Below are 27,541 nucleotides of genomic sequence, written 5' to 3'. Positions count from 1 at the left end.
AGAAGCCCCGGATTGGCTCCCTCATGTGTAGCTTGTTGAAGGATCAGGCTGAGCCAAATAGGAGCCTAATCAGTCCGTCAGCATCGTTGAGCTGCAGCTGATGATGTAAGATATGCTGAGACTGATCCTCTAAGCTGATTGGCTGTCTGCTCAGGTTGTACCTAGAAGGACACCGGGGCAGATTAGATATGACGGTGTTTTTACCTCTGCTTGTTTGTGTGTGATTGGTGAACAGAGAGATTTAAAGGAAAAGTCCGCTCATATTCAGAATTCAATCTTCTGAAAGTTCTTTAAATGTGAAATGATTCCATCCTGTTCAATAAATCATCAGTGTTTTTAATTCAGAGTAATTTTCATGTGAATGTGCTTTACTGGAGGCATCCATGTTTGTCAAAGAACACTACTGCCACCTACTGGTTTGTGACGTCACGGTGCGGTATCTGGTGTTTGCTGGTAGCGACAGTGGGGAGGAAAAACTCCCTTTGAACAGGAAGAAACCTCCAGCAGAACCAGGCTCAGTGTGAGCGGCCATCTGCTGAGGCCCACTGGGGTTCAAGGAGACAGAAGCAGACATAGAAAAAGAAGCATAGATACAAAAGGCAACTGTAAAACAGGCCAAGCTCCAACATCTATAAACAAAGGTGTTGATGGCAGCAGCACAGCTGATATTTCTCTCCAGGATGGAGTCACAGCCAAACAGGAACAGACCAGATGAAGCTACTATGAGAAAAAGCAGAGAGAGCAGAACGTTAGAGATTGAACTAACAGATTCTGCAGAGTGGGAGAATAGAGATAGAATGATGAAAAACGGGTCTGGTCACTCCAGCAACACATGATGACGATGTTCCTTCTTCTGTTTTCTTCCCTCTCAGCAGACCTCTTCTTGTTGGTTTTTAGTAAAGCCCATCTGGGATAACCGCAGTTCTTCAGGGATGTCCTGATGAGTTCTCTAACCTTCCTCTGGTGGTGGTGGGAATAGTTTCTGATCATGTCTGGGGGGGCTCTGATGATGCCTAGTTTGTGTTTCAGGGGGGGGTTTCAGTTCCATGATGAGAACTAGGGGTGTAAATCACATCCATCATGGCGATTCGATTCAGTATCGATTTCCTGACCCAACGATTTGATTATATTCGATACTCAAGAATACACCATGATACGATTCGATTAATCAGTAAATATTTTTTTTTTTTTTTGCACCTTACAGGCTAAACAAAGTTTCAAGTTTGAAATAAATCAATGAAAGCTGTAATATCGTTATGCATTTTTTTTAAACAATAGCAAATAACAGAAGTAGAAAAGTTACATCAAAAAATACAGCACAGAATCGGTGCAATGAGTGCAATGCAATACCTCGGCTCCAGACATCCCGCCCCCTTGAGAGACGCTCCGTTGCACCTCTCCCAAATTGTAGCTGACCGCAGACAGTGCTACAGACAGAAATTGCAGAAAACAACTCATGAAGTTTGACCCGCTAGAAGAGCGGGGTGCACAAGAACGCTGGGACCCTTTTTCCAGCTGGATCTTCGCTCTTTTTGGCCCTCATGTCACTCCGTCGTCGGACTAAACTCGTCCCCACTTCCTCGCCGCCTCGGCCGTATCTAGACCCACAGTGTGTAGCTCAGACCACGCTTCAATACTGAGCATAATTTAAAAATGTCTGTGTGAAGCTCACTGCAACACACTGCTGTAAGAGTATAACCAGGAAGCGAGGTAGGAGGGCAAAATAGGTTTAGCGCCACCGCAGCACGGGAGGGAGAATTACGCCCAGGAGCAAATGGATAAAAACAGACCGGAGAAAAAAAAAAAAACATGATTCCATTCTCTTGCGGATGTGTCGATGCATCGTATCGTCGGCTGTTGGATCGATGCATCGATACAAAACGTTTATTATTTACACCCCTAATGAGAACTGTGCATCCAGGAAGACATGGCTGTCATCTTTCATATCGTCCCCTAAGCCGGACATCAGGCCGACTTTCAGCCTGATGGTGCGTGGTGTAGTGAACAGGGGGTAACGAGGGGCGATCAGCCTCTAACGACCACCTCCCCATCAGGAATCGTAAAGTCGGGAGAAAATCAAATGCGTTTGAAATTCAGTCGACTCCATCTCACCGCGGAGCCGAGTCCCACCTGGTTTTTAGACGTACAGTGTGAGCAGGTTGATCGCATCAGAGCGTTGGGTCGGAAAGTGTGAGAACAAACATGGTGCGCTGAGAACTTTTAAACCCTGAGGTTTCATCGTACGGTGTGAGCTGTAGCTGCATGCAACCATTGAAAATATGGCACAGTGGCTGCCCGGCTTTGGTGAACTGGATGTTTCTGTCCACTGTGTTTTGCTCTCATTTGGCTATGGGCGGTTCTAGACAGGGGCCAACGGGGGCCAGGGCCCCTGTAGATAATGTCCTGGCCCCTGTTATGGCCCCTGTACTGAAAACATAACACAAAGAATTTCTAAAGATGATCTGCCCTGCAACAAGCATGGTTACTGAAAGATCCTTTGGATCTATATTTAATTTGTTTTCTTTACAAATTGTATTTGATTAACTATTTTTTTTTTAAATAAGGTGATGGCTTCAGTGGGATTGAGATATGATCCTAGTTTTCATCTGCTAAATGTTTTTTTCAAAACAAATTAATAACATAATCAAAATTTTTACAGCTGAATTTAACAGTTTTTCTTAAACTCTAATTCAGATTTTATAGAAAACTGTAATTTCAACTTAAATTAAGTCATAAATATGTAAAATTTCAATATTCTGAATGTATATTCACCTAAAAAGACATTTAGAATTTTAATGAAACTTAACTGAATAGAAGTCTCACTTCATGCAGCTATCCTGTTTTTTATTTCATGCTTTTCTGGGCCCCCATAAAAACACGCTGGCCCCCTCCTGGCCCCCCTGGTACATTTGGTCTAGAACCGCCACTGCATTTCGCATTTATTGGCCGACTTATTTACCTAATAGAACCTGTGATCCTGTTGATTAAACAGGCTCCATGTTGAGTTAAAAACGTGAGTTTTCATGTTAGTAAAATATTCTTCATGCCTTTATTTGAGGTCATGAAAGAGGAAATCCTCTTTCATGACCTCAAATAAAGGCAATCTTAGGGCCAGTCGAAAAAAAAAAAGAAAAAAAAGTTTACTGATTTAAAAAAAAATTTATTTTAGTATTGGAAAAAAGTCAGAATTCTGACTTTAATCTCAGAATTCTGACATTTTTCTCAGAATTCTGACAGCTAACAAACATGTTAGCATCAAGCCATAGCCATGTCTGTTTTATAGACTAGCTCTCTTGTTTTAATGACCTTCTGCTCCTCCATTAATGAGGAGATCCCTCAGGCACGTAAAAAGTTGCCTAATTCACTGGCCGCCCACCTTAAACAACTCACATCTTTGTCAGTGAAGCTGAGTGCTCCACATCTCTTCCTTCATGGTGCCCATCTACATTAAGATCCAAAATTCTGAGATTAAAGTCCGAATTCTGAGAAAAAAGTCAGAATTCTGAAATTAAAGTCCGAATTCTGAGAAAAAAGTCAGAATTCTGAGATTAAAGTCCGAATTCTGACTTTTTTCCAATACTAAATTGAAATAAAATTTTAAAATCTGTAAACTTTTTTTTTTTTTTTTCAGATAGATTTTTTTTTAGATTTCTATCAACATGCAAGTAAAATAAAAATATTCTTCTGAATATCCATATTAAGTTTGAAATTTTAGTATGGTAACAACCATAGTAGAAAATAGGGATGTGTTAATTATTTATGTTTTTATTGTATTTTCTGTTGGTAGATCATCATATTTTCCTGCTCAAATAAAAGGCAGATAGATAATTTTCAATCCGTTTTTGCAGTGAAAGCTTTGAAGCTGCATTGCTTGTCCCCATCATACAGGGACAGACCATCCTGCTCCCATGTCAAGCACAGATTGCCTGCAGAGATGTTATTGCCTTAAGTTTAAATTGTCGATATAAAGGTGGTAACATTTCTGTTCAGCTTTTTAGAAGCAAAACTTAACTATTAGACCTGTTTGGTTTAGCGGACGGTTTCGCCAAAAAATGAGGAAACTGCGGCTCCTTGGAGGCACATTTGCTGGAGTGGCGGCTGTGGAGAGTCTCAGAGGTTATGCTGATCCCAGAGCAGATGTGACCTGATGTTTACAGTCTGCTTCTCTGAGTGAAACCCTTTGCTCATGGGAAAACTGTGTGCGCTGGTCTGGACACAGCGCCTGCATACGAGGCCCTCGCTTGGTCAAGGTTACACGGCGACTGAAGATCTGATAAGTTTTTGTTTCCGCTGCGGTTATACTTTTGCAGCGTGTGATGAGACAAGCCTGAAAGCATTTCCCACTGCGATGACATGCTGGTCGATCACCCCCCTCCGTTCACACGCACGTTTACCTCATGTGGCCCTGAACGCTTCACCTCCTGCAAACTCAAGGTGTAGTGTGAGGCGCAGAGTCGGCATCAGGACTCTACGGGCGCCAGGAATTCCACCTTAAGAGAAAAAACATAAAATCTCAATAGATGAATCTCAAACTGCAGTAAACGCCAGGGTGTACAAATGGGCTTAAAGGAAAAGTCCGCTCAATATTCAGAATCCAAACTTCTGAAAGTTCTTTAAATCTGAAGTTATTCCATCCTGTTCAATAAATGATCAGTGTTTTTAATTCAGAGTAATTTTCATGTGAATGTGCTTTACTGGAGGCATCCATGTTGGTCAAAGAACACTACTGCCACCTACTGGTTTGTGACGTCATGGTGCAGTATCAGCTGTTGATCAAGTCCCAGTGCCGTATAGGTAGCCAACAGTGGTATGCCAGTTGGGAATCGGCATATGGCAGGGAAAGGTTGTAAATAACTTCAAAAGTAACAGGATTTTGAATTAAATAAATGATGTTTTAATTGAGTAATTTTCATGTGAATGTGCTTTATTGGAGGCATCCATGTTTGTCAAAGAACACTACTGCACAACTAATACGTTCGCGGTAATTTATTGAAATCAGCATTAATCAGTAAAAAAAAATAAAAACAATCATTTTCATGGCGATCACCGAGTCGGGGAGCGTCCATTTTCACCCAAATATAGTAGCCCCTCCCTCCTGCCATCTTCCAGCAGTGACGTCACGGTGCGGTAAGCCTAGCGCCATTCTCCCCGCTTTACAAGCTAAATCAATGGGAACTACTAGACACATCTGCAATCAACAACAATTATTGAAGATTTCCAGAGGACTTCACCATTGAAATTCACCAGAGCTATAGTGAAACTGACAATGCCCACGTGCATGGCAGCTGGATGCTGGAATACATCGGGTAAAAGTGAAAAATAAAGAGTTATTCCACCTTTCTGATTCCTGATCCTCCACGGACGGGTTGGTCGTTGGATCGCCAACTTAAAGAGGGAGGATTTGCCATTGAACTTCTGGCCTTTTCCCTTTTAAAACTACTTTTTACCCGCTGATCATAGCAAATATAGCAAAGCCGCTCTCTGGCATTGAAAACATGAGCAGCAGAAGCATCAGACGCATCTTAACTCACTTTACTGGACGTCTGACCTTGATGTGGATCAAAGCATCAGAGATGAAGCAGCTGAAGCTTCATTGATGGCGTTTTAACTGAACGTAGCATCAGACTTTCTGATTGTTTGAATTGACCTCTGAAACATAATATTGTAGCTAACAATGATCTCACGTCTTCCTAAGGAAATGTCCACCTCTGGTCAAGCCCACATCCTTCCTATAATCAGGACAGAGGTCATGTTGGAACCAGCTGGTCGTTTCCTCCAGGCTGCAGCTCCTCATGGATCCACCATCGGCCTCCTGATGTTTGAAAGTGAACAAACATCACTGAAAAGCTGCCGTCTGTCCTCTCCTCTGTTTGCAGTGAGCGCTGACCCCCTGACCAACCAACACCCTGCGTCTCCTGCCGCTCCCCCGCTTCCGTTGCCCCTCCCCCCCACCGCACCACATCGCTTTTCTGTCTGCGGTGGATAGGACTCCCATTGGACGCTTTGTCAGGTGGCTATTCGGTCTGGCGCCGCCTCCCCCTGGGGCCGGCGTGCGCTCCCAGCAGCCCGTGGTGCCCTGCGCCCCCCCCTCCCCATCACTGCACAACAGGGCCCATGTTCAGGGTAAGAGTGGAACCTCATGGGTTCTTTGTTGTTTGTAACATTTATAACGGTAGATATTCCTCTTTATCATCATCACCTCTGTTTTTCTCTCGGTAGGAGGAAGCGCGGTGCGTCCGCCAGGAGCCATGTGCCTCCCTCAAACCAACAACATGGACAGCAAGCAGCAGGGGGCGGGGGCAGGGGGCGGGGCTTTACCCAAACCAGGAGGTGGAGGCGTTTCTCTGGAGCCCTTCATCCACCAGGTGGGTCCAGATGGAGCAAAGAGGCTGAGATGTGGGAAACAAATCCTGGCAGGTTTTTAATGCATGTGTGTGTGTTGCAGGTGGGGGGGCACACCAGCATGATGCGCTACGATGACCACACTGTGTGCAAACCTTTGATCAGCAGAGAGCAGCGCTTCTACGAGTCTCTGCCTCCTGAGATGAAGGAGTTCACCCCGGAGTATAAAGGTGGGTCTCCGATCAGAACCAGGAAGCACCCAGAAAGAGACTCTCTGAACAACATGGCCGACACCATTAGCTGCTCAAAACAGAATGTCAATAGTGGAGGATTTTCCCAAATTTTTGAAAAGACCTGCCCACTCCACTTTAAAAAAATGCACATGCACTACCCTGTACCCGCTCCTGAGAGGGAACACCGGTTAAACGAATGCAAGAGCGTGCACGAGCCTATTTCTCCTCGTGCACGCTCTGTTTAAAGTCGTAGGGAAATCATATGTAAATGTCAAATCATTCAGAAAATTTCTATTAAAAAAAAAAATCCTGTCTTAAAATTTGGCCAAAAACTAAATTCAGCCAATCATATACCAACGGTCATCTGTCAATCACATGTTTTCGGTCATAGCATCTTGATTCATGTGTCGCAGTAATATACGCAGCGGTTGAAATCAGAATCCTTTCCTTTCCCATTGAGTTGCGTCCCAGTGTTCACGGGGATGGACGTCTGTGTCTTCAGCAGGCGTAGAGCTAACAGAACTGGCAGCGTTGCGAGGCAAGGGCTCAAACATGTACGGCTGGAAGCCTTCTACACCAAACCAAGCTTCTGCCGCCCTGGCGTCCTCTTCCACAACATCTTCGTCCCCGCTTTCCTCCTCTAAATAAAAATGGATGACGGAGGAGCTTCATCCACGACCTCCGACACCAAACTCTCCTCCTCTTGCATGTTTCCTCTGTCCATAGCGTTCCTTGACAGCGTCGTTTCTAAGTCACCAATTTAGTGCTACTTGGTCCCAGTGGAATTTCCCATTGGGAACCTACTAGCACTAAGTTGCTAACTGGTTAGCAAGATGCTTCCAACAAACCGGCCACAACCAAACTTGCTTTAGAACCTTCCGCCACAACAATCCCGCCCCCTTGATTTAAACCAATCACATTCACTTTATTCACTCGTCTAAAGTCGGGCACCACTCGGGAGAATTCAGAAATGCGACGTTTTGAACAGTCGCGTCCCTACGACTTCAAAAGTTGCTGTTTGCATCGCTCATTCAAGCTCACTTTCCAGAAGGAGATTTGTAATTTTTCCATCATGTCAGATTCACCGCCGGTAAGTGAAAATGGGCATTTAAAAATCATCAGGGTCTAAATAAAGAAAATTAACATCCAGTAAAGGTCCAGAGAGATATTTAATTATAATCCGTTACTTTAAACAGAATTTAACACTGAAATAAAATAAGGTATTTATGCATTCATGTAATACATTGAATTTATACATAAATATATAAAAAAATAGAAAAGTGTTTTTTTGTTGAGAACCACAATTGTTTACATTTTGTCTATAAAGACAATTTCCTGATTCCCATATTTTCTCAAACCCCTGAACTGATGGTTTGTTATTTTCTTTCTTTTTTCTGTCTTAATGTTGGCAGTGGGCTTTATGCTGCCCTGCAAGGCTTTAAACCTGGGTTTAACCGGAGACTAAGCCATTCTAAAGCACATATCAAGGAGCTCATTCTGAGCCTGGATCCAGATTTATTATTGATTCTGTTCATGGTGGAGAATCCTGCTTCACAGCAGCAGGTTGAGCCAAACATCCTCTAAATGTTCAGGGTCATCTTTGAGCACCATTTCACTTTTCTTTCACCAGTTCACCGCAGTTCTTCCAGCAGTCCACACTTTCTCTGCTCTCTTTTTCTCATGGTCTTCTCCTTCTTTCCCATCGCCCGGCTTGCCACAGGTTTGCCTGCTGTGTCTAAAAGTAGCAGCAGCAGCAACCCAGACTGACAGCAGCTCATTGGCTCATTTGGATCACGTGCAGCCTGGAGCCGGACGCTCCCCAGGGCTTTACCGTATTAACAGGACAAACTACTGCACAACATGCAGTAATTTATAAAAGTTTTAAATTAGGTTAGGTCGTGGCCTCTGACTTATTTTGATGATCCACCTGAAACAGATCATCCTCCACTATACCGATGAAGCACAGACCGGAAAACATGTTTCCTTTTTCCTCTGCTTTGAAAAAATGTTCTGAATGTTTTGGATGAAGCCAAAGAGCCGACTGGACACTGCACTGCAAAACCACTTGAGAAATAAGTAAAATTTTCTTAAATTGAGTGTATTTACTTTTAATTTGAGCAGGTAAATAAGATGATTTGCCAGTGGAATTAATATTTTTACTCTGAAAATAAGAAAATTTTATATTATGCACTTGAAATAAGACAATGCAATTGATTTTTCTGATTTTTAATGTAAATTGTCTTGTTTCATTGGCAAAGTTTCTCACTTTGCTCCTCAATTCAAGAAAAAATTGACTTTTTTTTTTAGAATAAAGACTTATTCAGATATACATTTTTTGCTATGTGGGAGCCGGAGCTGAAGGTCCTCTTAGCCCAGGCTGTGACATCACATCATTAAAGTATGACTGAACATCTGTGGCTCCGGACTCCAGCTGAACAATGATGCCCATTTCAGTTTATTTCTATAGCGCCAATCAACAGCACATGTCATCTCAAGACACTTTCCAGTTCACCAGATCATCCAGTCAGATTGATTAAAAGTTTTCTATCTAAGGAAAACCAGCTGATTGCATCGACTCATTGACTCTTCAGCAATCCCTCACACTAAGCATGCTTGTAGCGACAGTGGAGAGGAAAAACTCCCTTTGAACAGGAAGAAACCTCCAGCAGAACCAGGCTCAGTGTGAGCGGCCATCTGCTGAGGCCCACTGGGGTTCAAGGAGACAGAAGCAGACATAGAAAAAGAAGCATAGATACAAAAGGCAACTGTCAACCAGCTCCACAGGCGGCCCCGTCCAGGAAACACACAGCCAGGCAGACGAGCTCCGAGCCAGCTCCCATGTCAGAGGATGAAGAGAGCACATCCAGTTAGTCACAGTCAGAGAAACAGGACTACACTGGAAAACAGGCCAAGATCCAACATCTAGAAACAAAGGTGTTGATGGCAGCAGTACAGCTGATATTTCTCTCCAGGATGGAGTCACAGCCAAACAGGAACAGACCAGATGAAGCTACTATGAGGAAAAGCAGAGAGAGCAGAACGTTAGAGATTGAACTAACAGATTCTGCAGAGTGGGAGAATAGAGATAGAATGAAGCAGAATGATGTACAGGGAATAAGCCAGTGAAGGCAGCCATTGTTTGCTCCTTTGCAGCACAAACCTAAGTTAAACATCTGATAAACTTATTAAACTTTTGAAAAGAGAACAGAATTTAATTCATTTTCCTTCATTTATTAATGACGTCTTTGGCCTGGAGGGAGATCCAGCTGTCTGTGGTCCAGTAATATGTCTACAGCTTGCATTAAAACCCTGTTAGGGTGGAGAGGCAGAATGACAGGGAGAGGGAAGGAAGCAACAGCTCTGTTCTCCATCAGCAGCTTCATGCAGGATGTATCTGACAACCTGATGATGGAGAGACAAACCCAGAGGCCCTTTAATGGCTGGTAGAGTAGGTTATAAATAGTTCTGCTCAAAGAGGGGATGATCTATCTGAGCTTTTACCCTTAATGATTAGAAAACTTAGGACATCTGTGACAATAAAATGTGTGAAAAAGCAAAAACAGCAGAAATCTGCTGGTGCAGATTCCCAGTCATCCAGGTCATCGTCGTTCCAAAAAATTAAAATCAATCCACTGGATTTAGTTTTCAAGTTTAAAGACGTTTCTCTTCCATCCAGGAAGCTTTTTCAATTCAAAATGTCAGAAATAGCGTTGAGTTCCAGGTTTTATCCAGCAGCCCAACAAAGCCTGGTTTTAGTTTAGAAAACATGCAAATAGAAACGGATGAACGGGTCCCCCCCTTTGGAATGGGGGTCGATTGGGTTCTTTGTAAGCCTGCAATGCCCCATACCTGTCTATGTCTCTGAAAGGGGGGTCGTTAAAGGGAATTGTTAAAGGGAATATTCAGCTAGGCCAACAATTCGCTTGCTGTTAAGCTTGAAAGAATTAGACGAGAACCATGACCTAATCTCTGTCTGACAGGAAAGTAGATGGAAAAACAGGAACTTGGTTGGGAGCTAATGTAGAGTCGGTGGTTCGTCTGCATAACAATGAAAATGTGTTTGCTGAAGATGTAACTGAAAAGAAGGATGTCAGATACAGAGCCCTGGGGAACACCTGCTTAGTGAAACTGTTTATACAACATCAATGGAACATCATCCATACAGTAGTAGCTATTCAAAATTTCCCCTCTTTCTTTGATGGGCCTTGTCTGTTCCTTGTCTGTCCCTTGGCTGGTCCTTGTCTGGTCCTCGGCTGGTCTTTGCTGTCCCTTGGCTGTCCCTTGGCTGTCCCTTGTCTGGTCCTAGGTTGGTCCTCGGCTGTCCCTTGTCTGTCCCTTGGCTGTCCCTTGTCTGGTCCTAGGTTGGTCCCTGCTGTCCCTTGTCTGTCCCTTGGCTGTCCCTTGTCTGGTCCTAGGTTGGTCCTCGGCTGTCCCTTGTCTGGTCCTTTGCTGTCCCTTGGCTGTCCCTTGGCTGTCCCTTGTCTGGTCCTAGGTTGGTCCTTGGCTGTCCCTTCTCTGGTCCTAGGTTGGTCCTTGGCTGTCCCTTGTCTGTCCCTTGGCTGTCCCTTGTCTGGTCCTAGGTTGGTCCTCGGCTGTCCCTTGTCTGGTCCTTTGCTGTCCCTTGGCTGTCCCTTGGCTGTCCCTTGGCTGTCCCTTGGCTGGTCCTTGGCTGTCCCTTGGCTGTCCCTTGGCTGTCCCTTGTCTGGTCCTAGGTTGGTCCTTGGCTGTCCCTTGGCTGTCCCTTGTCTGGTCCTAGGTTGGTCCTCGGCTGTCCCTTGTCTGGTCCTTTGCTGTCCCTTGGCTGTCCCTTGTCTGGTCCTTGGTTGGTCCTCGGCTGTCCCTTGTCTGGTCCTTGTCTGGTCCTTGGTTGGTCCTCGGCTGTCCTTTGTCTGGTCCTTGGTTGGTCCTCGGCTGTCCCTTGTCTGGTCCTTGGTTGGTCCTCGGCTGTCCCTTGTCTGGTGCTTTGCTGTCCCTTGTCTGGTGCTTTGCTGTCCCTTGTCTGGTGCTTTGCTGTCCCTTGGCTGGTCCTTTGCTGTCCCTTGGCTGGTCCTTTGCTGTCCCTTGGCTGTCCCTTGGTCGGTCCTTGGCTGTCCCTTCTCTGGTCCTTGGCTGCCCGTTGTCTGGTCCTTGGTTGGTCCTCGGCTGTCCCTTGTCTGGTCCTTGGTTGGTCCTTGTCTGGTCATTGGTTGGTCCTCGGCTGTCCCTTGTCTGGTCCTTGGTTGGTCCTCGGCTGTCCCTTGTCTGGTCCTTGGTTGGTCCTCGGCTGGTCCTTGGCTGTCCCTTGTCTGGTCCTTTGTTGGTCCTCGGCTGGTCCTTGGCTGGTCCTTTGCTGTCCCTTGTCTGGTCCTTGGTTGGTCCTCGGCTGGTCCTTGGCTGGTCCTTTGCTGTCCCTTGTCTGGTCCTTGGTTGGTCCTTGGTTGGTCCTCGGCTGGTCCTTTGCTGTCCATTGGCTGTCCCTTGTCTGGTCCTTGGTTGGTCCTCGGCTGGTCCTTTGTTGTCCCTTGGCTGTCCCTTGTCTGGTCCTTGGTTGGTCCTTGGCTGTCCCTTGTCTAGTCCTTGGTTGGTCCTTGGCTGGTCCTTTATTGTCCCTTGGCTGTCCCTTGTCTGGTCCTTGGTTGGTCCTTGGCCGGTCCTTTGTTGTCCCTTGGCTGTCCCTTGTCTGGTCCTTGGTTGGTCCTCGGCTGGTCCTTTGTTGTCCCTTGGCTGTCCTTTGTCTGGTCCTTGGTTGGTCCTTGGCTGTCCCTTGTCTGATCCTTGGCTGGTCCTCGGCTGGTCCTTGGCTGGTCCTTTGCTGTCCCTTGGCTGGTCCTTGGCTGTCCCTTTGCTGTCCCTTGTCTGGTCCTTGGTTGGTCCTTGGCTGTCCCTTGTCTGGTCCTTGGTTGGTCCTTGGCTGTCCCTTGTCTGGTCCTTGGTTGGTCCTTTGCTGTCCCTTGGCTGGTCCTTGGCTGGTCCTTTGCTGTCCCTTGGCTGGTCCTCGGCTGGTCCTTGGCTGGTCCTTGGCTGTCCCTTGTCTGGTCCTTGGTTGGTCCTTGTCTGGTCCTTGGTTGGTCCTTGTTTGGTCCTCGGCTGGTCCTTGGTTGGTCCCCTGCTGGTCCTTGGTTGGTCCCCGGCTGGTCCTTGGTTGGTCCCCGGCTGGTCCTTGGTTGGTCCTCGGCTGGTCCTTGGTTGGTCCTCGGCTGGTCCTTGGTTGGTCCTCGGCTGGTCCTTGGTTGGTCCTCGGCTGTCCCTTGTCTGGTCCTTGGTTGGTCCTTGGCTGTCCCTTGTCTGGTCCTTGGTTGGTCCTTTGCTGTCCCTTGTCTGGTCCTTGGCTGTCCCTTGTCTGGTCCTTGGTTGGTCCTTGGCTGTCCCTTGTCTGGTCCTTGGTTGGTCCTTGTTTGGTCCTCGGCTGGTCCTTGGTTGGTCCCCGGCTGGTCCTTGGTTGGTCCCCGGCTGGTCCTTGGTTGGTCCCCGGCTGGTCCTTGGTTGGTCCTCGGCTGGTCCTTGGTTGGTCCTCGGCTGTCCCTTGTCTGGTCCTTGGTTGGTCCTTGGCTGTCCCTTGTCTGGTCCTTGGTTGGTCCTTGGCTGTCCCTTGTCTGGTCCTTGGTTGGTCCTCGGCTGTCCCTTGTCTGGTCCTTGGTTGGTCCTTGGCTGTCCCTTGTCTGGTACTTGGTTGGTCCTCGGCTGTCCCTTGTCTGGTCCTTGTCTGGTCCTTGGTTGGTCCTTGGCTGTCCCTTGTCTGGTCCTTGGTTGGTCCTCGGTTGGTCTTTGATTGGTCCTCGGTTGGTCCTCGGCTGTCCCTTGTCTGGTCCTTGGTTGGTCCTCGGCTGTCCCTTGTCTGGTCCTTGGTTGGTCCTCGGCTGTCCCTTGTCTGGTCCTTGGTTGGTCCTCGGCTGTCCCTTGTCTGGTCCTTGGTTGGTCCTCGGCTGTCCCTTGTCTGGTCCTCGGTTGGACCTTGGTTGGTCCTCGGCTGGTCCTCGGTTGGTGCTTGGTTGGTCCTTGGTTGGTCCTCGGCTGTCCCTTGTCTGGTCCTTGGTTGGTCCTCGGCTGTCCCTTGTCTGGTCCTTGGTTGGTCCTTGGTTGGTCCTCGGCTGTTCCTTGTCTGGTCCTTGGTTGGTCCTCGGCTGTCCCTTGTCTGGTCCTTGGTTGGTCCTTGTCTGGTCCTTGGTTGGTCCTCGGTTGGTCCTTGGTTGGTCCTTGGTTGGTCCTCGGCTGTCCCTTGTCTGGTCCTTGGTTGGTCCTTGGCTGTCCCTTGTCTGGTCCTTGGTTGGTCCTTGTCTGGTCCTTGGTTCGCCCTTGTTTTGTCCTCGGCTGGTCCTTGGTTGGTCCCCTGCTGGTCCTTGGTTGGTCCCCGGCTGGTCCTTGGTTGGTCCCCGGCTGGTCCTTGGTTGGTCCTCGGCTGGTCCTTGGTTGGTCCTCGGCTGTCCCTTGTCTGGTCCTTGGTTGGTCCTTGGCTGTCCCTTGTCTGGTCCTTGGTTGGTCCTTTGCTGTCCCTTGTCTGGTCCTTGGCTGTCCCTTGTCTGGTCCTTGGTTGGTCCTTGGCTGTCCCTTGTCTGGTCCTTGGTTGGTCCTTGTTTGGTCCTCGGCTGGTCCTTGGTTGGTCCCCGGCTGGTCCTTGGTTGGTCCCCGGCTGGTCCTTGGTTGGTCCCCGGCTGGTCCTTGGTTGGTCCCCGGCTGGTCCTTGGTTGGTCCTCGGCTGGTCCTTGGTTGGTCCTCGGCTGGTCCTTGGTTGGTCCTCGGCTGGTCCTTGGTTGGTCCTCGGCTGTCCCTTGTCTGGTCCTTGGTTGGTCCTCGGCTGTCCCTTGTCTGGTCCTTGGTTGGTCCTTGGCTGTCCCTTGTCTGGTCCTTGGTTGGTCCTTGGCTGTCCCTTGTCTGGTCCTTGGTTGGTCCTTGGCTGTCCCTTGTCTGGTCCTTGGTTGGTCCTTGGTTGGTCCTCGGCTGTCCCTTGGTTGGTCCTTGGTTGGTCCTCGGCTGTCCCTTGTCTGGTCCTTGGTTGGTCCTTGGCTGTCCCTTGTCTGGTTCTTGGTTGGTCCTCGGCTGTCCCTTGTCTGGTCCTTGGTTGGTCCTCGGCTGTCCCTTGTCTGGTCCTTGGTTGGTCCTCGGTTGGTCTTTGATTGGTCCTCGGTTGGTCCTCGGCTGTCCCTTGTCTGGTCCTTGGTTGGTCCTTGGCTGTCCCTTGTCTGGTCCTTGGTTGGTCCTCGGCTGTCCCTTGTCTGGTCCTTGGTTGGACCTTGGTTGGTCCTCGGCTGGTCCTCGGTTGGTGCTTGGTTGGTCCTTGGTTGGTCCTCGGCTGTCCCTTGTCTGGTCCTTGGTTGGTCCTCGGCTGTCCCTTGTCTGGTCCTTGGTTGGTCCTTGGTTGGTCCTCGGCTGTCCCTTGTCTGGTCCTTGGTTGGTCCTCGGCTGTCCCTTGTCTGGTCCTTGGTTGGTCCTCGGTTGGTCCTTGTCTGGTCCTTGGTTGGTCCTCGGTTGGTCCTTGGTTGGTCCTTGGTTGGTCCTCGGCTGTCCCTTGTCTGGTCCTTGGTTGGTCCTCGGCTGTCCCTTGTCTGGTCCTTGGTTGGTCCTTGGTTGGTCCTTGGCTGGTCCTTGGTTGGTCCTTGTCTGGTCCTTGTCTGGTCCTTGGTTGGTCCTTGGTTGGTCCTTGGCTGTCCCTTGTCTGGTCCTTGGTTGGTCCTTGGCTGTCCCTTGTCTGGTCCTTGGTTGGTTCTTGGTTGGTCCTCGGCTGTCCCTTGTCTGGTCCTTGGTTGGTCCTTGGCTGTCCCTTGTCTGGTCCTTGGTTGGTCCTTGGTTGGTCGTTGGCTGTCCCTTGTCTGGTCCTTGTCTGGTCCTTGGTTGGTCCTTGGCTGTCCCTTGTCTGGTTCTTGGTTGGTCCTTGGCTGTCCCTTGTCTGGTTCTTGGTTGGTCCTCGGCTGTCCCTTGTCTGGTCCTTGGTTGGTCCTCGGCTGTCCCTTGTCTGGTCCTTGGTTGGTCCTCGGTTGGTCTTTGATTGGTCCTCGGTTGGTCCTCGGCTGTCCCTTGTCTGGTCCTTGGTTGGTCCTCGGCTGTCCCTTGTCTGGTCCTTGGTTGGACCTTGGTTGGTCCTCGGCTGGTGCTTGGTTGGTCCTTGGTTGGTCCTCGGCTGTCCCTTGTCTGGTCCTTGGTTGGTCCTCGGCTGTCCCTTGTCTGGTCCTTGGTTGGTCCTCGGCTGTCCCTTGTCTGGTCCTTGGTTGGTCCTCGGTTGGTCCTCGGTTGGTCCTCGGCTGTCCCTTGTCTGGTCCTTGGTTGGTCCTCGGCTGTCCCTTGTCTGGTCCTTGGTTGGTCCTTGGTTGGTCCTTGGCTGGTCCTTGGCTGGTCCTTGGTTGGTCCTTGTCTGGTCCTTGTCTGGTCCTTGGTTGGTCCTTGGTTGGTCCTCGGCTGTCCCTTGTCTGGTCCTTGGTTAGTCCTTGGCTGTCCCTTGTCTGGTCCTTGGTTGGTCCTTGGCTGGTCCTTGGCTGGTCCTTGGCTGGGCCTTGGTTGGTCCTTGGCTGGTCCTTGGCTGGTCCTTGGCTGGGCCTTGGTTGGTCCTTGGCTGGTCCTCGGTTGGTCCTTGGCTGGTCCTTGGCTGGTCCTTGGTTGGTCCTCGGTTGGTCCTTGGCTGGTCCTTGGTTGGTCCTTGGCTGGTCCTTGGTTGGTCCTTGGCTGGTCCTTGTCTGGTCCTTGGTTGGTCCTTGGCTGTCCCTTGTCTGGTCCTTGTCTGGTCCTTGGTTGGTGCTTGGTTGGTCCTCGGCTGGTCCTTGGTTGGTCCTCGGCTGGTCCTCGGTTGGTGCTTGGCTGGTCCTCGGTTGGTCCTTGGCTGGTCCTCGGTTGGTCCTTGGCTGGTCCTCGGTTGGTCCTTGGCTGGTCCTTGGCTGGTCCCCTATAGTTCTTTTTGTTAAACATCAATCTTTGTACTAAAATATTATTACTGGCATGAAATGTAATTCAGTGGAAAGGTGGAGTTTGGAGTAAAGTAAGAGGGGGTTCACTCCAGTGGCTGGAAGTTGGAGGGGATTTTGCTGCCATTCGGCTGGCGTTTGACTGGGATGAGCCATTTTAAATGGCTGCTTCTGTACATGCATCCGTGTGTTGATCTGGGTCTCGGTTCTTTGGCTAACGAGTCAGACTATGACCTGGAGAACAGGTTCTGCAGATGAACACTAAAACGTAGAAAGTTCTCCCTGCATGTTTGCCTTCAGCTGACTGCATTAGGGGGTCTGAGTATTTGTTGTCCTTTCCCTGGTGGGTCTGCATTCCCCTCAGTCCACCCTGCTGTTGCCAGCAGCCCAGCGGCTCTATATTTAGCCCTGGATCTCTGCCTGCTGCCATTGTCCTGCTGATGGAATAACAGCAGTCAGCCAGCTGCCCAGGAGGAGCTTTTCAAGCCTTCAAGGTTGTTTTGCCCAAAGATTTTCTGACACTTTGATCAAATCTGTCCTTGTTTAGGGGTTTTAAAGATGGAGCTCTTTCTCCAGATGGTGCAAACGGATGGAAAGTCTCATAGAGAAAAACTGACTTTATCGTGACTGTAATGATTGTTAGGATTAAATGATAATAACCCCTTATTGTCCTAAAAATAACAAACACACAAGTTAGTTCTCTGCAGAAGAGCAGAGAAGACACAAAGGGAGAATCTTCACTCCCTGAAAGGAGTAACAGGAGGGGTCAGAAGTTTACATGTGATAAAGCATGACACTTCCTTGTGCGATTTTATATCAGGTGATGGTCAGTCACATGTAGCAGCATGGCTGTATAATGCTACGTTCAGACCGAATGCAGCAGAAGCAGCAAAAACACGAGTGCTGCTTCATTTTTGCTGCTCGCACCAGTTTAGTTCTGACGCGCGGCTGAAGCTCCAGCTGCGCGGTCGAAAGTGGGTCTGATGGACTTTGGGCGGAGCTACTCTATCCATTCTTAGCCTGGAACAATGGCAGCTATATCTGCTGTGATCAGTGGGTAAAAAGTAGTTTGCGCTGTCACTATGAATTCCATCCAATAGGAGCCTCTGTTCCGGTCGCCTCATTGTTGTTTTCAGCTAGTGCAAACGGCAGGCACCAGGATAATAAAATCGAACATATTCTGCCGGCAGGTTTCTACATTTGAAGTTAATTTAGCCGTTAATAAACTGTTTCAGAGGAGTGATCATAGCGCTCTGCATCAGCAGTGCTGTGTCTGACTCCCTGCCAGCTCCCAGATCAGCTTCTCTCATTGGTTGATGTGGCGCGTCCAGCAGCTAAAGTTAAATGTTTCCAACTCCAGCAGCTGCTGATGATGAAGCGCCTCACGCGTGTCAAATGCTCAGAAGCTCACAACGCGCTGCAGGACCTTTAGATGCACCAAGATTCACATCAACCATTGACTTTACATGTAAACCAGCTGCTCCTGCTGCCTCTGCTGCTTTAGGTGTGAACGTAGCTTTAGACCAGACCCTGGGAGAACCAATTGTTCTCCTTTGAAGTTAAAAAAAACACGTTCCTAGCAGGCCAAATGCCTGCAAGTTAATACAAATAAAATGATGAAATTTATATTTTTCTAACAATATTGTTTATTTAGGATCCAACCAGACATGACATCTTAGTTTGTCATTCAGAGGTTCTTCCCTATATCTTAAAAACATGTGAATATTTGATTTAATGAAACAAAAGGAGTCTGGAATGTGTAACTATTTATAATTAGCGGGGTTAATTTAGTTATATGGAGGATAAAATATGCCAAAATTAAATAAATAAATACAGCATTAAATAAATAATTAAATGTGTCAATAATTAATTAAATGTGGAATTAAATAAATAAATGTGTCATTCATTAATTAAAACCACGTCACTAATATAAAGTGCCACAATTAAATAAATAAATACAGCGATAAACAATTAATTAAATGTGTAATTCATTAAATAAATAAGGAATTAAATATATAAATGTGTCATTAATTTAATAAAATACGTCTTCATCATCGAAACCATTAAAAGAATCTGTCAAACTCACCCATCAAAGTTAGGGGGCGGTTATCTAACACCTGATTGGTCACCCTGCACATTAAGGCGAAGCAAATCGATTACAGAGACTCGATTCGCGTTAACCCCGCCCCCTAACTTTGATGGGTGAGTTTGACAGATTCTTTTAATGGTTTCGATGCACTGCGACACAGGACCATGAAATAATTAAATGCACACTGAAATAATTATATATATTTTTTAATAAAATGAAGACGTATTTTATTAAATTAATGACACATTTATATATTTAATTCCTTATTTATTTAATGAATTACACATTTAATTAATTGTTTATCGCTGTATTTATTTATTTAATTGTGGCACTTTTTATCCTCCATAAAGTTACAACTGAAAGCAGAGCGTTTAAAGAAATGCTGAACGTATAACACAGGCGGTGCTCTGATTACTGGGAATCAATATGTTCTCCTCTGCTGGTTAAAGATGGAGGCTTAGATCAGGGGTTCCCAAAAATAACGATGCAAACGACTGGAGGCAAGTGTGACAAGTTGTTTTATTCATTTCTTGATAGATTATTTTTGTGAAATCTATTTATTTACTGAATGCAGACATCCAGTGACTGTTGCTGTTTTTCATGGTCTATGCACTGCTGCTGATGAAGAAGCAGATTCAGAAACTCGGTCTGATTCTGTCCTTCAGGTGTGGTCCTGGTCTGCTTCGAAGGCGACTCTGACGGCTACATCAACCTGGTGGCGTACCCCCACGTGGACAACATGGAGGGGATGACGGGGGAGCACGAGGAGCGGGACCCCCAGGAGAGGGAGCAGCCCAGGCGGAAGCACTCGCGGCGCAGCCTGCATCGATCCTCCTCCTCCACAGAGCACAAGGAGGAGCGGGCCGACAGGAGGGAGGCGCACGACGCCGACTCCTCTGACACGTAAGAACCGGGAGGATGGGGCCGTAGAGCTGCTGTCCTGCAGTAGGTTACCAAACATTTCTGAAGAATCTCCTGCCTTCGTTTGATGAACTGAGGCATTGAAATGTTAACAGATTATTGTCAAGGTCAACCTTTAGGTACGGAGTGAACTTTGTTCCATTATTGTTGCAAACACAGAACACAATTTTTAAATGGAAATTTGAAAAGCCAAAAATTCCAGAAATATATATATATGCCTGGAGGCAGACAGTGGCAGCATGGAGGAGTAGAAATCTGAGTTGATGGCCTCTAACAGGAACTCTCTGCTCTCCTGCAGCGTGTCGGACCTGAAGAGCCCCAGACTGGACCCAAAGGTTCACTCAGACGTTCCGTTCCAGATGCTGGACTGGAACAGCGGTCTGGCCTCGGAGAAGATCAGCTACAACCCCTGGAGCCTGGTGTGCCACAAGCAGCAGCTCAGCCGCATGAGGTCCGAATCCAAGGACCGCAAACTCTTCAGTATCCTTCCTCTGCGTCCGGCAGAACCGGACGGATCTCCGCGTTTCGACTAAAGCTGGGCAACATATCGAATAAATGCGTTTCTCTACGCACAATAGTTAAAGTCACTCTTATCTCAACCAGTGAGTACATATTAGCATGATGACATTAAGCCGGTGCCAAAAAAGTCTCCGCTTATTTTATTCTTTTTATTAAGATCTGAGGCTAGAGGAGGACAAATGGAACATCTTAAAACAGGACTTTCATAGAGATTTTAGACAACTTAGAGAAATCGAACGGTTGTTGTTGACACAAAGTTAAAAGTAGTGTAGCTTATTATGGCTAACTGACCGAGCTAAAAGAGGCTAACCTGTTAGCTACAGCTAGCCACAGCGCTACCGAGCTCTCCTCCTTTATATCATGGTCTCACAGTTATTTTGTCGACCAGAAGCACATTTTTTTTTTTCCAGTTTTTTATCGATCAGGTAAAACTTTTATCGGTCATTAGACATGCTAATGCTACAGATGCTCCCGACTCGGCACACGGGCGCTGCGTGATGTTATCGTTGTCCCGGCAACCACAATGTTTTACATCATGCAGCAACGTTCAGCCAATCATTTAGAGTAACGTCACTGGCATTTAGCAAGACTAGAGCAGATCTGGTAGCTACAGCGGCAAACGAAATATGGCGACAGCAGGTGTTCCAAATGCGCGATGTATGGCAGCGATTTGGATTTCATGCCGAGGACATCGAGAAAAAGGCGCTAATTTGTAAGATGTGCCGCGAAAACCGTTGCTGCAAACGGTAGCAGTACAAATTTATTCCTCTACCTAAAAAGTCATCTGCTGCAAAATGAAGAATGTTGTAAACTCTGCATGTCAGCGTCTCCCCGCACACAGATTAAAACGTTCAATAAATCCGCTGTGAAGCCGATGGTGTCGGCCTCGTAGCAGCAGAGTGTCGCAGTGAGCTTGTCGCAGATATTTTTGATTTATGCCCAATATTGAAGCGTGGTCTGCGCTATGTTATTCCACGCCACAACGCCAGAGGGCCAATCAGGAACTAGCTGTGGGTCTAGATACGGCCGAGGCGGTGAGGAAGTGGGGGCAAGTTTGTGCAACAACGGAGGGACATGAGGGCCAAAAAGAGCGGAGATGCAGGTGGAAAAAGGGTCCCAGCGTTCTCTGGCAGTTCTCGGGGGCAGGAGGGGGCCATTATTTGTTACAAGACACCAGTGGCGTAAGGCCACACCCACTGCAGCAATCAGCCAATGAGATCACAAGGAAGTCTTCGCCTCTTCCAGATACTGAAGTTTTGGTTCATTTTGTGGAGTGGCAGCCTACTGGTTAGAGCATTATGCTTGGGTCCTGGAGGTTCTGAGTTCAACTCCCACAGCCTCTACTCTGCGTCCCTGAGCAAGACCCTTAACCCCTGATTGCTCTCTGGGCGCTGCACAATGGCAGCCCACTGCTCCGCAAGTGGAGGCGGTTAAATGCAGGGAGTGAATTTCTCCAATCAGTAAAGTTCTTAGTTCCTATTATTATTATTATTATTATTATTTGCATTTGAAATATAGTAAAAATTTAACAAAATGCACTTTTAAAATCACAGAGGCTCTGATTGGACTTCAGTTCTGCTGACTTGTCTTTCATTAAGCTAAATGCAGGTAACTTCTAGTATATTTGCATCGTTGAACTTTGTAAAGTTGGTTATATTTCTGATAAGTTTGATGTTATTCTTTATAGAAATCCCACCAGCAGGCTGATTGTCCTCAATCCAGTAAAGTCGCTCATTTGAAGTTTTAAAATCTGTATACATGCATGTAGTGCTTCTTTGTAAGGGTGGAATCAGCGTGGGATTATCGTGATGCCCTCTGAGGGACCACAGGTTCTGGAGAACCGGCAGACCTGCTGCAGCCGGAGGCTAATGAACCAAAACAGCAGAAGTTCCAGTGGTTTCTAGATCATTGAAATCTCTGCTCATTACAGCAGGGCTTTTACTTTGAAAGGCATGTTTCCTGTTTCCTGTGCGCTCAAAGCGGTTCATTCCCTAACTGCTGCCCCCCAACCAGAGTTCCTGCTGCTGGAGAACGTGGTGCACCACTTCTCCTACCCCTGCATCCTGGACCTGAAGATGGGCACCCGGCAGCACGGCGACGACGCCTCCGAGGAGAAGGCGGCCAGGCAGATGAAGAAGTGCGAGCAGAGCACGTCGGCCACCCTGGGAGTCAGAGTGTGTGGCATGCAGGTAGAGGGCTGGGCTCCGCGATGCACCTGAACACATCAGCACCAAAACTGACCTGAAAATAAGTCTTAAAATCAGCAGATTTCTCTTTGAATGAGCTGGAAAATAAGGAACAGATAAAACTATTCAGTATCATGGTTGTAGGATTCATATATTGCATTATCGTAAAGCTAAATGTTATACAAAAACAATTACACATGCTGGTAAACTGTTGAAGCAAAATTTGTTTCCTATTTTTTTTTAAGTCTGATTATTAAACCATGACTTATTATGCTGTTTTCATTCAACAGACACAAATACATATGCAGATGTGCAGCTGAACCTTTGTTTTCAAAATCTTCATGGTTTATACATCATAACTTATGTCTGCAAACCTAATCCACATAATCCAGGGTTTCCGCTGGTCATTAAAAATCATTAAAAGTCATTAAAATATTATTTTTTGAATTAATTGCCATTAAAAATGCATTAAATATGATTATCGTGGCATTAAAAGTGCTTTTTGTGAAGTTGTAGGGAAATCGTATTTAAATGTCAATCATTCTGCCTTAAACATGTATATAAATGTTCCCCCTATCAGACGATATTGTCCCAACATTTAGAAAATTTAAATAAATAAAAAATCCCTTCCTAAAATCTGTGTTTTTTCATTATCTTCTGCAGGCCAGTTAGTTCTACGTCAGCCTGAACACCTAAATTCATCCAATCATATATCAACAGTCATCTGTCAATCACATATTTTTGGTCATAGCATCTTGATTCATGCTATATAGATCGTGATATATTTTAACTGCTTCTGGTTGATCGTAAAGCCGTGTGTCCGGTAAAGAAGCCCAAAGTTGAGGAAAAAGCTAGAGAATGGGAAAATGCAAATTTCAACAAAAGTGGCTGGAAAACGAGGAATTCTGTTCATGGCTGCAGCCTGTCGACGCAAATGATGACTGAGGATTTTTGCCGTGTTTTATATATATATATATATTGTTTTATATATATATATATATATATATATATATATATATATATAAATAAGTCATTTCTAAGAGCATTAAATTAGAGTCATTCATTCCTTTATAAACCCTGTTCTCGTAATTTTAAGACTTTATGCCGTCATACCGAAGTTTGAATTCTGAATCTGACCGGACTTTTCCTTTAAACGTAGCTACAGATAGCAGGAGCTAAATTCTTCCTCACACACTCCTTAAATTTGAGGAAATTTGTTCTGGAGAGTTAATTTCCTGTAACTCAGTCGGTGAAGGTTCTGTTACTCCGATGTTTAAAACTACGCAGACCAACAAGCTTCATCTCCAAACACCTTCAGATGTTTGTGTCATCTTTTTCCCTCCCCGTCTGTGCAGGTCTACCAGCTGAACACAGGCCACTACCTCTGCAGGAACAAGTACTACGGACGCGGCCTGTCCAGCGAAGGCTTCCGCCAGGCCCTCTACCAGTACCTGCACAATGGGCGGGGCCTGAGGCGGGACCTCTTTGAGCCCATCCTAAATAAGCTTCGCAGCCTGAAGGTGGTTCTGGAGAGACAGCCGTCGTACCGCTTCTACTCGTCCTCTTTGCTCATCATCTACGAGGGGAAGGTGAGGCCGGCCTTCTGAAATAACGCATCTGCAGACGTTCCTATTCGAGGGCAGATTAGACCGCTGCTTGGTTTGAAACGGTTTTTATTCTTTGGATTTTTAATTGATTAGACGTACAGTGTGAGCAGGTAGATTGCATCAGAGTGTCGGGTCGCACAGTGTGAGCTGTAGCTGCGTGCAACGCTGAAAAAAATGAGCTGCCAGAAGTAGAAGAGGATCCCATTTCCAGGGCAGATCAGGCAGAGATTGGCCAGAAAGGCCTTAAACACATTGATTATCTCAGACTAGGGCTGGGTACCAAACTTCGGTTCTTTTATGGTACCGACCGAAATGCTTCGGTTCTACAGAGAATCGAAACATGCCTCGTCTTTCGGTACCAAGTTTTGGTGATTGGCTGTAACACTTAACGTGATTGCGTCATCCAGGAAAAATACACAGGTGGTCACGCCTACAGCCAGGGTTCATGTGTATCTGTTGTGAACTGGTTGCAGCGTCGTGGAACCCCTTTAAAATGCCCCCCAGGTCAAAAGTGTGGCTTCACTTTATTAAGACTGATGCCAATAGTGCGCAATGCAATACATCGTGCACGGAAACAATTTAAGAGCAGAAAGTTGCTCGGTGTTTGACTGCAAGAAGAGCGGACCGCAGCCGGCGCGACCATCCTCCTCTCTGCAGGCAGTGGGCGGAGCAAAGCCAGAGCGGAGTGAATCATGCTGCTTTCGAACTGGACGCAGCAGGAGCAGCAAAATCACATCTGCTGCTTCCTTTTTGCTGCTTGTTCCAGCTTCTGACGCGCGTTGGGCGGAGCTACTCTATCCTTTCTTTGCCTTGCAGCTATATTTGCTGTGATCAGTGGGAATAAAGTAGTTTTATTATGTTTTTAAGTGGGAAAATCCACCTGAAAACTTAATCAGTGCAGTCAGTTCATCCTGCCTTCCAATATTTCTGTGGGAGCCGCTCAGACCCCCACATCCCAGCGGTGCGCTGTCAGTAGGATCCCATTCAACGGGCTTGTTTGTCAGACATGGTCATTTTTCTAAAGGAAAACTGCTAAGTAAAAAGGTCCTCACAATGTAACAGTGAATATTAGACACTGAATTATTTATTTTTTTATGTAAGAGGAAAAATGTAAATGGAAAAATCAGAGCTTAAAATAAAACGCAAGAAAATTTTTGAACAATACCCAGCCCTATCTCAGACAGTAAAATATTTTTTCACCTTTTACACATTCTGGTTTAGTTATAAATAGGATTTTGGTCTTTTTCGTGAAGCCTAAACAAAGAGGACCAGGATGCACTTGAGCCGATGGTACCGGTACCGTCCATCCTGGTACCAGACCAGGTACCCGATGGACTGTAGGTCTTTGGGCAGAATTCTGACTTCCTATCTGAGAAAGCGTCTCCATGTTTGGCCCGGCGGGTCCAACTGGACCTCTGATCCTAGTTTTAGTTCCTGCTTTGTGACCGTACTGATTGGACGCTTCATTGTTGACTGTGCAGGAACCTGAAGGCCCCCCGGGACCCGGACCGGGCCAGAACGCAGCCCGGCAGCAGAAGACCCCCGCAGATCCTTCTGGTGTCCCCACCAACGCCTCCGGTGGAGCGGACCCGGTCCAGAACCCGGTCCTGGGGTCTCTGTCCTCTGAGGGACCTGGACATGCGGCCTCAGACCCCCCCTCTTCTCACCCTCCTACACAAGCTCTGCCCACCAAGTCCGACCGCTGCCCCTTCGCCCCCCCGGATTGTCCCTCCTCGGCTCCACAGCGGTCCCCCCTGGTGGACGTCCGAATGATCGACTTTGCCCACTCCACTTTCAAGGGTTTCCGCGGCGACACGGCCGTGCACGACGGGCCAGACCGGGGCTACGTGTTCGGACTGGAGAGTCTGATCCAGATTCTGGAGAGCCTTCGAGACGAAAACCTGCTGTAGCGCCGGACCCTCAGAGAGCGCGCACATCCGGGCCCCCGGCCGGGTTCTGGGAGGGTCTGTGGGACCAAACTGGCATGGTTCTGTTCAACCGCCCGGTCTCCACACACACACACACACACACACACACACACACACACACACACACACACACCTGATACTGTGATCTGTTCAGGCCCTGCTGCAGCGGCCATGTTCTCCAGACCCTTCCTCTGTAGCCGTGGAAACGGGTTTTTCTGGACATCAGTAGGACAGAGGAAGGGGGGCCAGTGGAAAAACACCTCATGGTGGATTTCTGCTCTTATGAGGACCTCTGTGCTTCTAACATTCCCTACAGGCCCCGCCCACTGGACCAGTGAGCGCCCACGCTCTGTGGCATCCTAACAGGACGGCTGCTCAGAGCGCCGATGAAGGGAACCTGGTGTCCGTCCACTAGGGGGAGTCATTCTCCATATTAAAGCTTCTCTTTAACCACAGAAACGTTTTCAGCTTCTGAGGATCAAACATCTGTCCTCCTCTGCACAGCGACGCCACAGAACCTCACTTCCTGCGGGCCCGGTCCCCCCCGCTGACCCCACCCAGCAGCCGGACCGCCAGCCGTCACCTCCTCCTCACTCTCCTCGCTCCCTCAGAAACCGAAGCGGATGAACGGACTGTCGTCGGCTCGCCTTGTACTCTGAGAATGTCCGTGGTTCGTAACGTTAGAGGCGTAAACGTCACTTTAAAGATGTGTCCAGGTGTTAGCTTAGCTGCTGTTAGCGGATCTCATGGAAAGAGTTCGGCTCAAGTTTCAGAGGACGGATCAGAGCCGCTTTTCATGGGATTTGTTAATTGGACCGATGAAGAGTCAGAGTAATATTTTTTGATAGATATTTAAAAAAAACGTGATAGAAATCACAATAATAGAAAATGAGACCAAAAAGATAATAAGATTCCTTTTAAAAGGTTTTCTGGTGTTAATTTCTGAGGCAGTCCTGCCTGAAAATATAGAAAAAAGTTTATATTTCTATAGAAATCTATGTCAGAGTCCTAACCCAACCCTGGAGCTGGATTTCACACCGTTGGCCAATCAGATTAGTTCAGCAAAGCTTCCTCTGACTGAGGCTGAGGCTGGCCGCAGGGCGACACCGCCCCCTGCTGGACAGCAACAGGAACTCAGCCCCAGGAGCAGGAATTGAATAGAGCAGAAGTTATATTTTATTTTTTGGTTTATTAAGGTAATAATTTATTTTTTTATTGCAACCCTTTCCCACAGATACGGGTAAATGTTTTATCTTTAAAAGCCCCCCCCCATAAAAGTGTTTAAAGAATAAAAGTAAAGCTGTTATTAGGAGCAGGATTAGAAGCAGTGTTAGTGGAGCTACTCAGGTCTGGGCTTCCTGCTGCCTCAGTCGGCTCGCCGCACGGTGCCCTCCTGCCTGCTTTGGAGCTCCGGTTCTTCTGGGGAAACTGTTCATCATGTCTGTGTGCGACCTCGGACCTCGACGGAGAACCCTGCATGCTCATCAGACCGTTACTGTCCTCACGGCTTCAGAGACTGACGGGACGCATTTTTCTTTTTGTTTCCATCTGACATCCTGTTTGTTAGAAACAGTGAAAGTTTGTGAGATTAAATCTTTCCAGAAGCTTCTGCCTCGTGTTGTGATTCCTGAGTGGACCTGATGTTTTTTCAGTTTTTCTGTTTCCAGCAGCAGGAACGGCGCCGTTTTCAGCACCATGGTTTGAGCTGTTTGATCCGTTGTTCAATTCTATTCAGTTTATTTCTACTTTCCAGTTCACCAGATCATTATTTCTATAGCTCCAATTCCCATCATGTCATCTCAGGTCACTTTCCGGCTCACCAGATCATCCAGTCAGATTGATTCAAAGTT

The 27,541-nt window shown here is 47.3% G+C and overlaps 1 protein-coding gene across 2 annotated transcripts in view; it reads left to right on the top strand.

The window, feature by feature from the left end:
* ip6k1 (inositol hexakisphosphate kinase 1) overlaps positions 1-26,952 on the top strand; it is a 36,809-nt gene extending 9,857 nt beyond the window's left edge. For both annotated transcript variants that reach the window (XM_038279693.1, XM_038279694.1), the window contains 8 exons: positions 5,877-6,123; positions 6,220-6,365; positions 6,446-6,572; positions 19,196-19,433; positions 19,750-19,931; positions 21,984-22,159; positions 23,512-23,745; positions 25,245-26,952. In XM_038279693.1, coding sequence (XP_038135621.1) covers positions 6,249-6,365; positions 6,446-6,572; positions 19,196-19,433; positions 19,750-19,931; positions 21,984-22,159; positions 23,512-23,745; positions 25,245-25,673 — 1,503 coding nt within the window. In that variant the 5' untranslated portion in view covers positions 5,877-6,123; positions 6,220-6,248 and the 3' untranslated portion in view covers positions 25,674-26,952. The remainder of the gene's footprint in view (positions 1-5,876; positions 6,124-6,219; positions 6,366-6,445; positions 6,573-19,195; positions 19,434-19,749; positions 19,932-21,983; positions 22,160-23,511; positions 23,746-25,244) is intronic.
* Positions 26,953-27,541: the final 589 nt, after the last annotated feature.

Source organism: Cyprinodon tularosa, unplaced genomic scaffold, assembly GCF_016077235.1.
Source record: "Cyprinodon tularosa strain WSP-4 unplaced genomic scaffold, ASM1607723v1 ctg152, whole genome shotgun sequence".
Taxonomy (NCBI): domain Eukaryota; kingdom Metazoa; phylum Chordata; class Actinopteri; order Cyprinodontiformes; family Cyprinodontidae; genus Cyprinodon; species Cyprinodon tularosa.
This window is presented reverse-complemented; position numbering and strand designations above follow the sequence as displayed.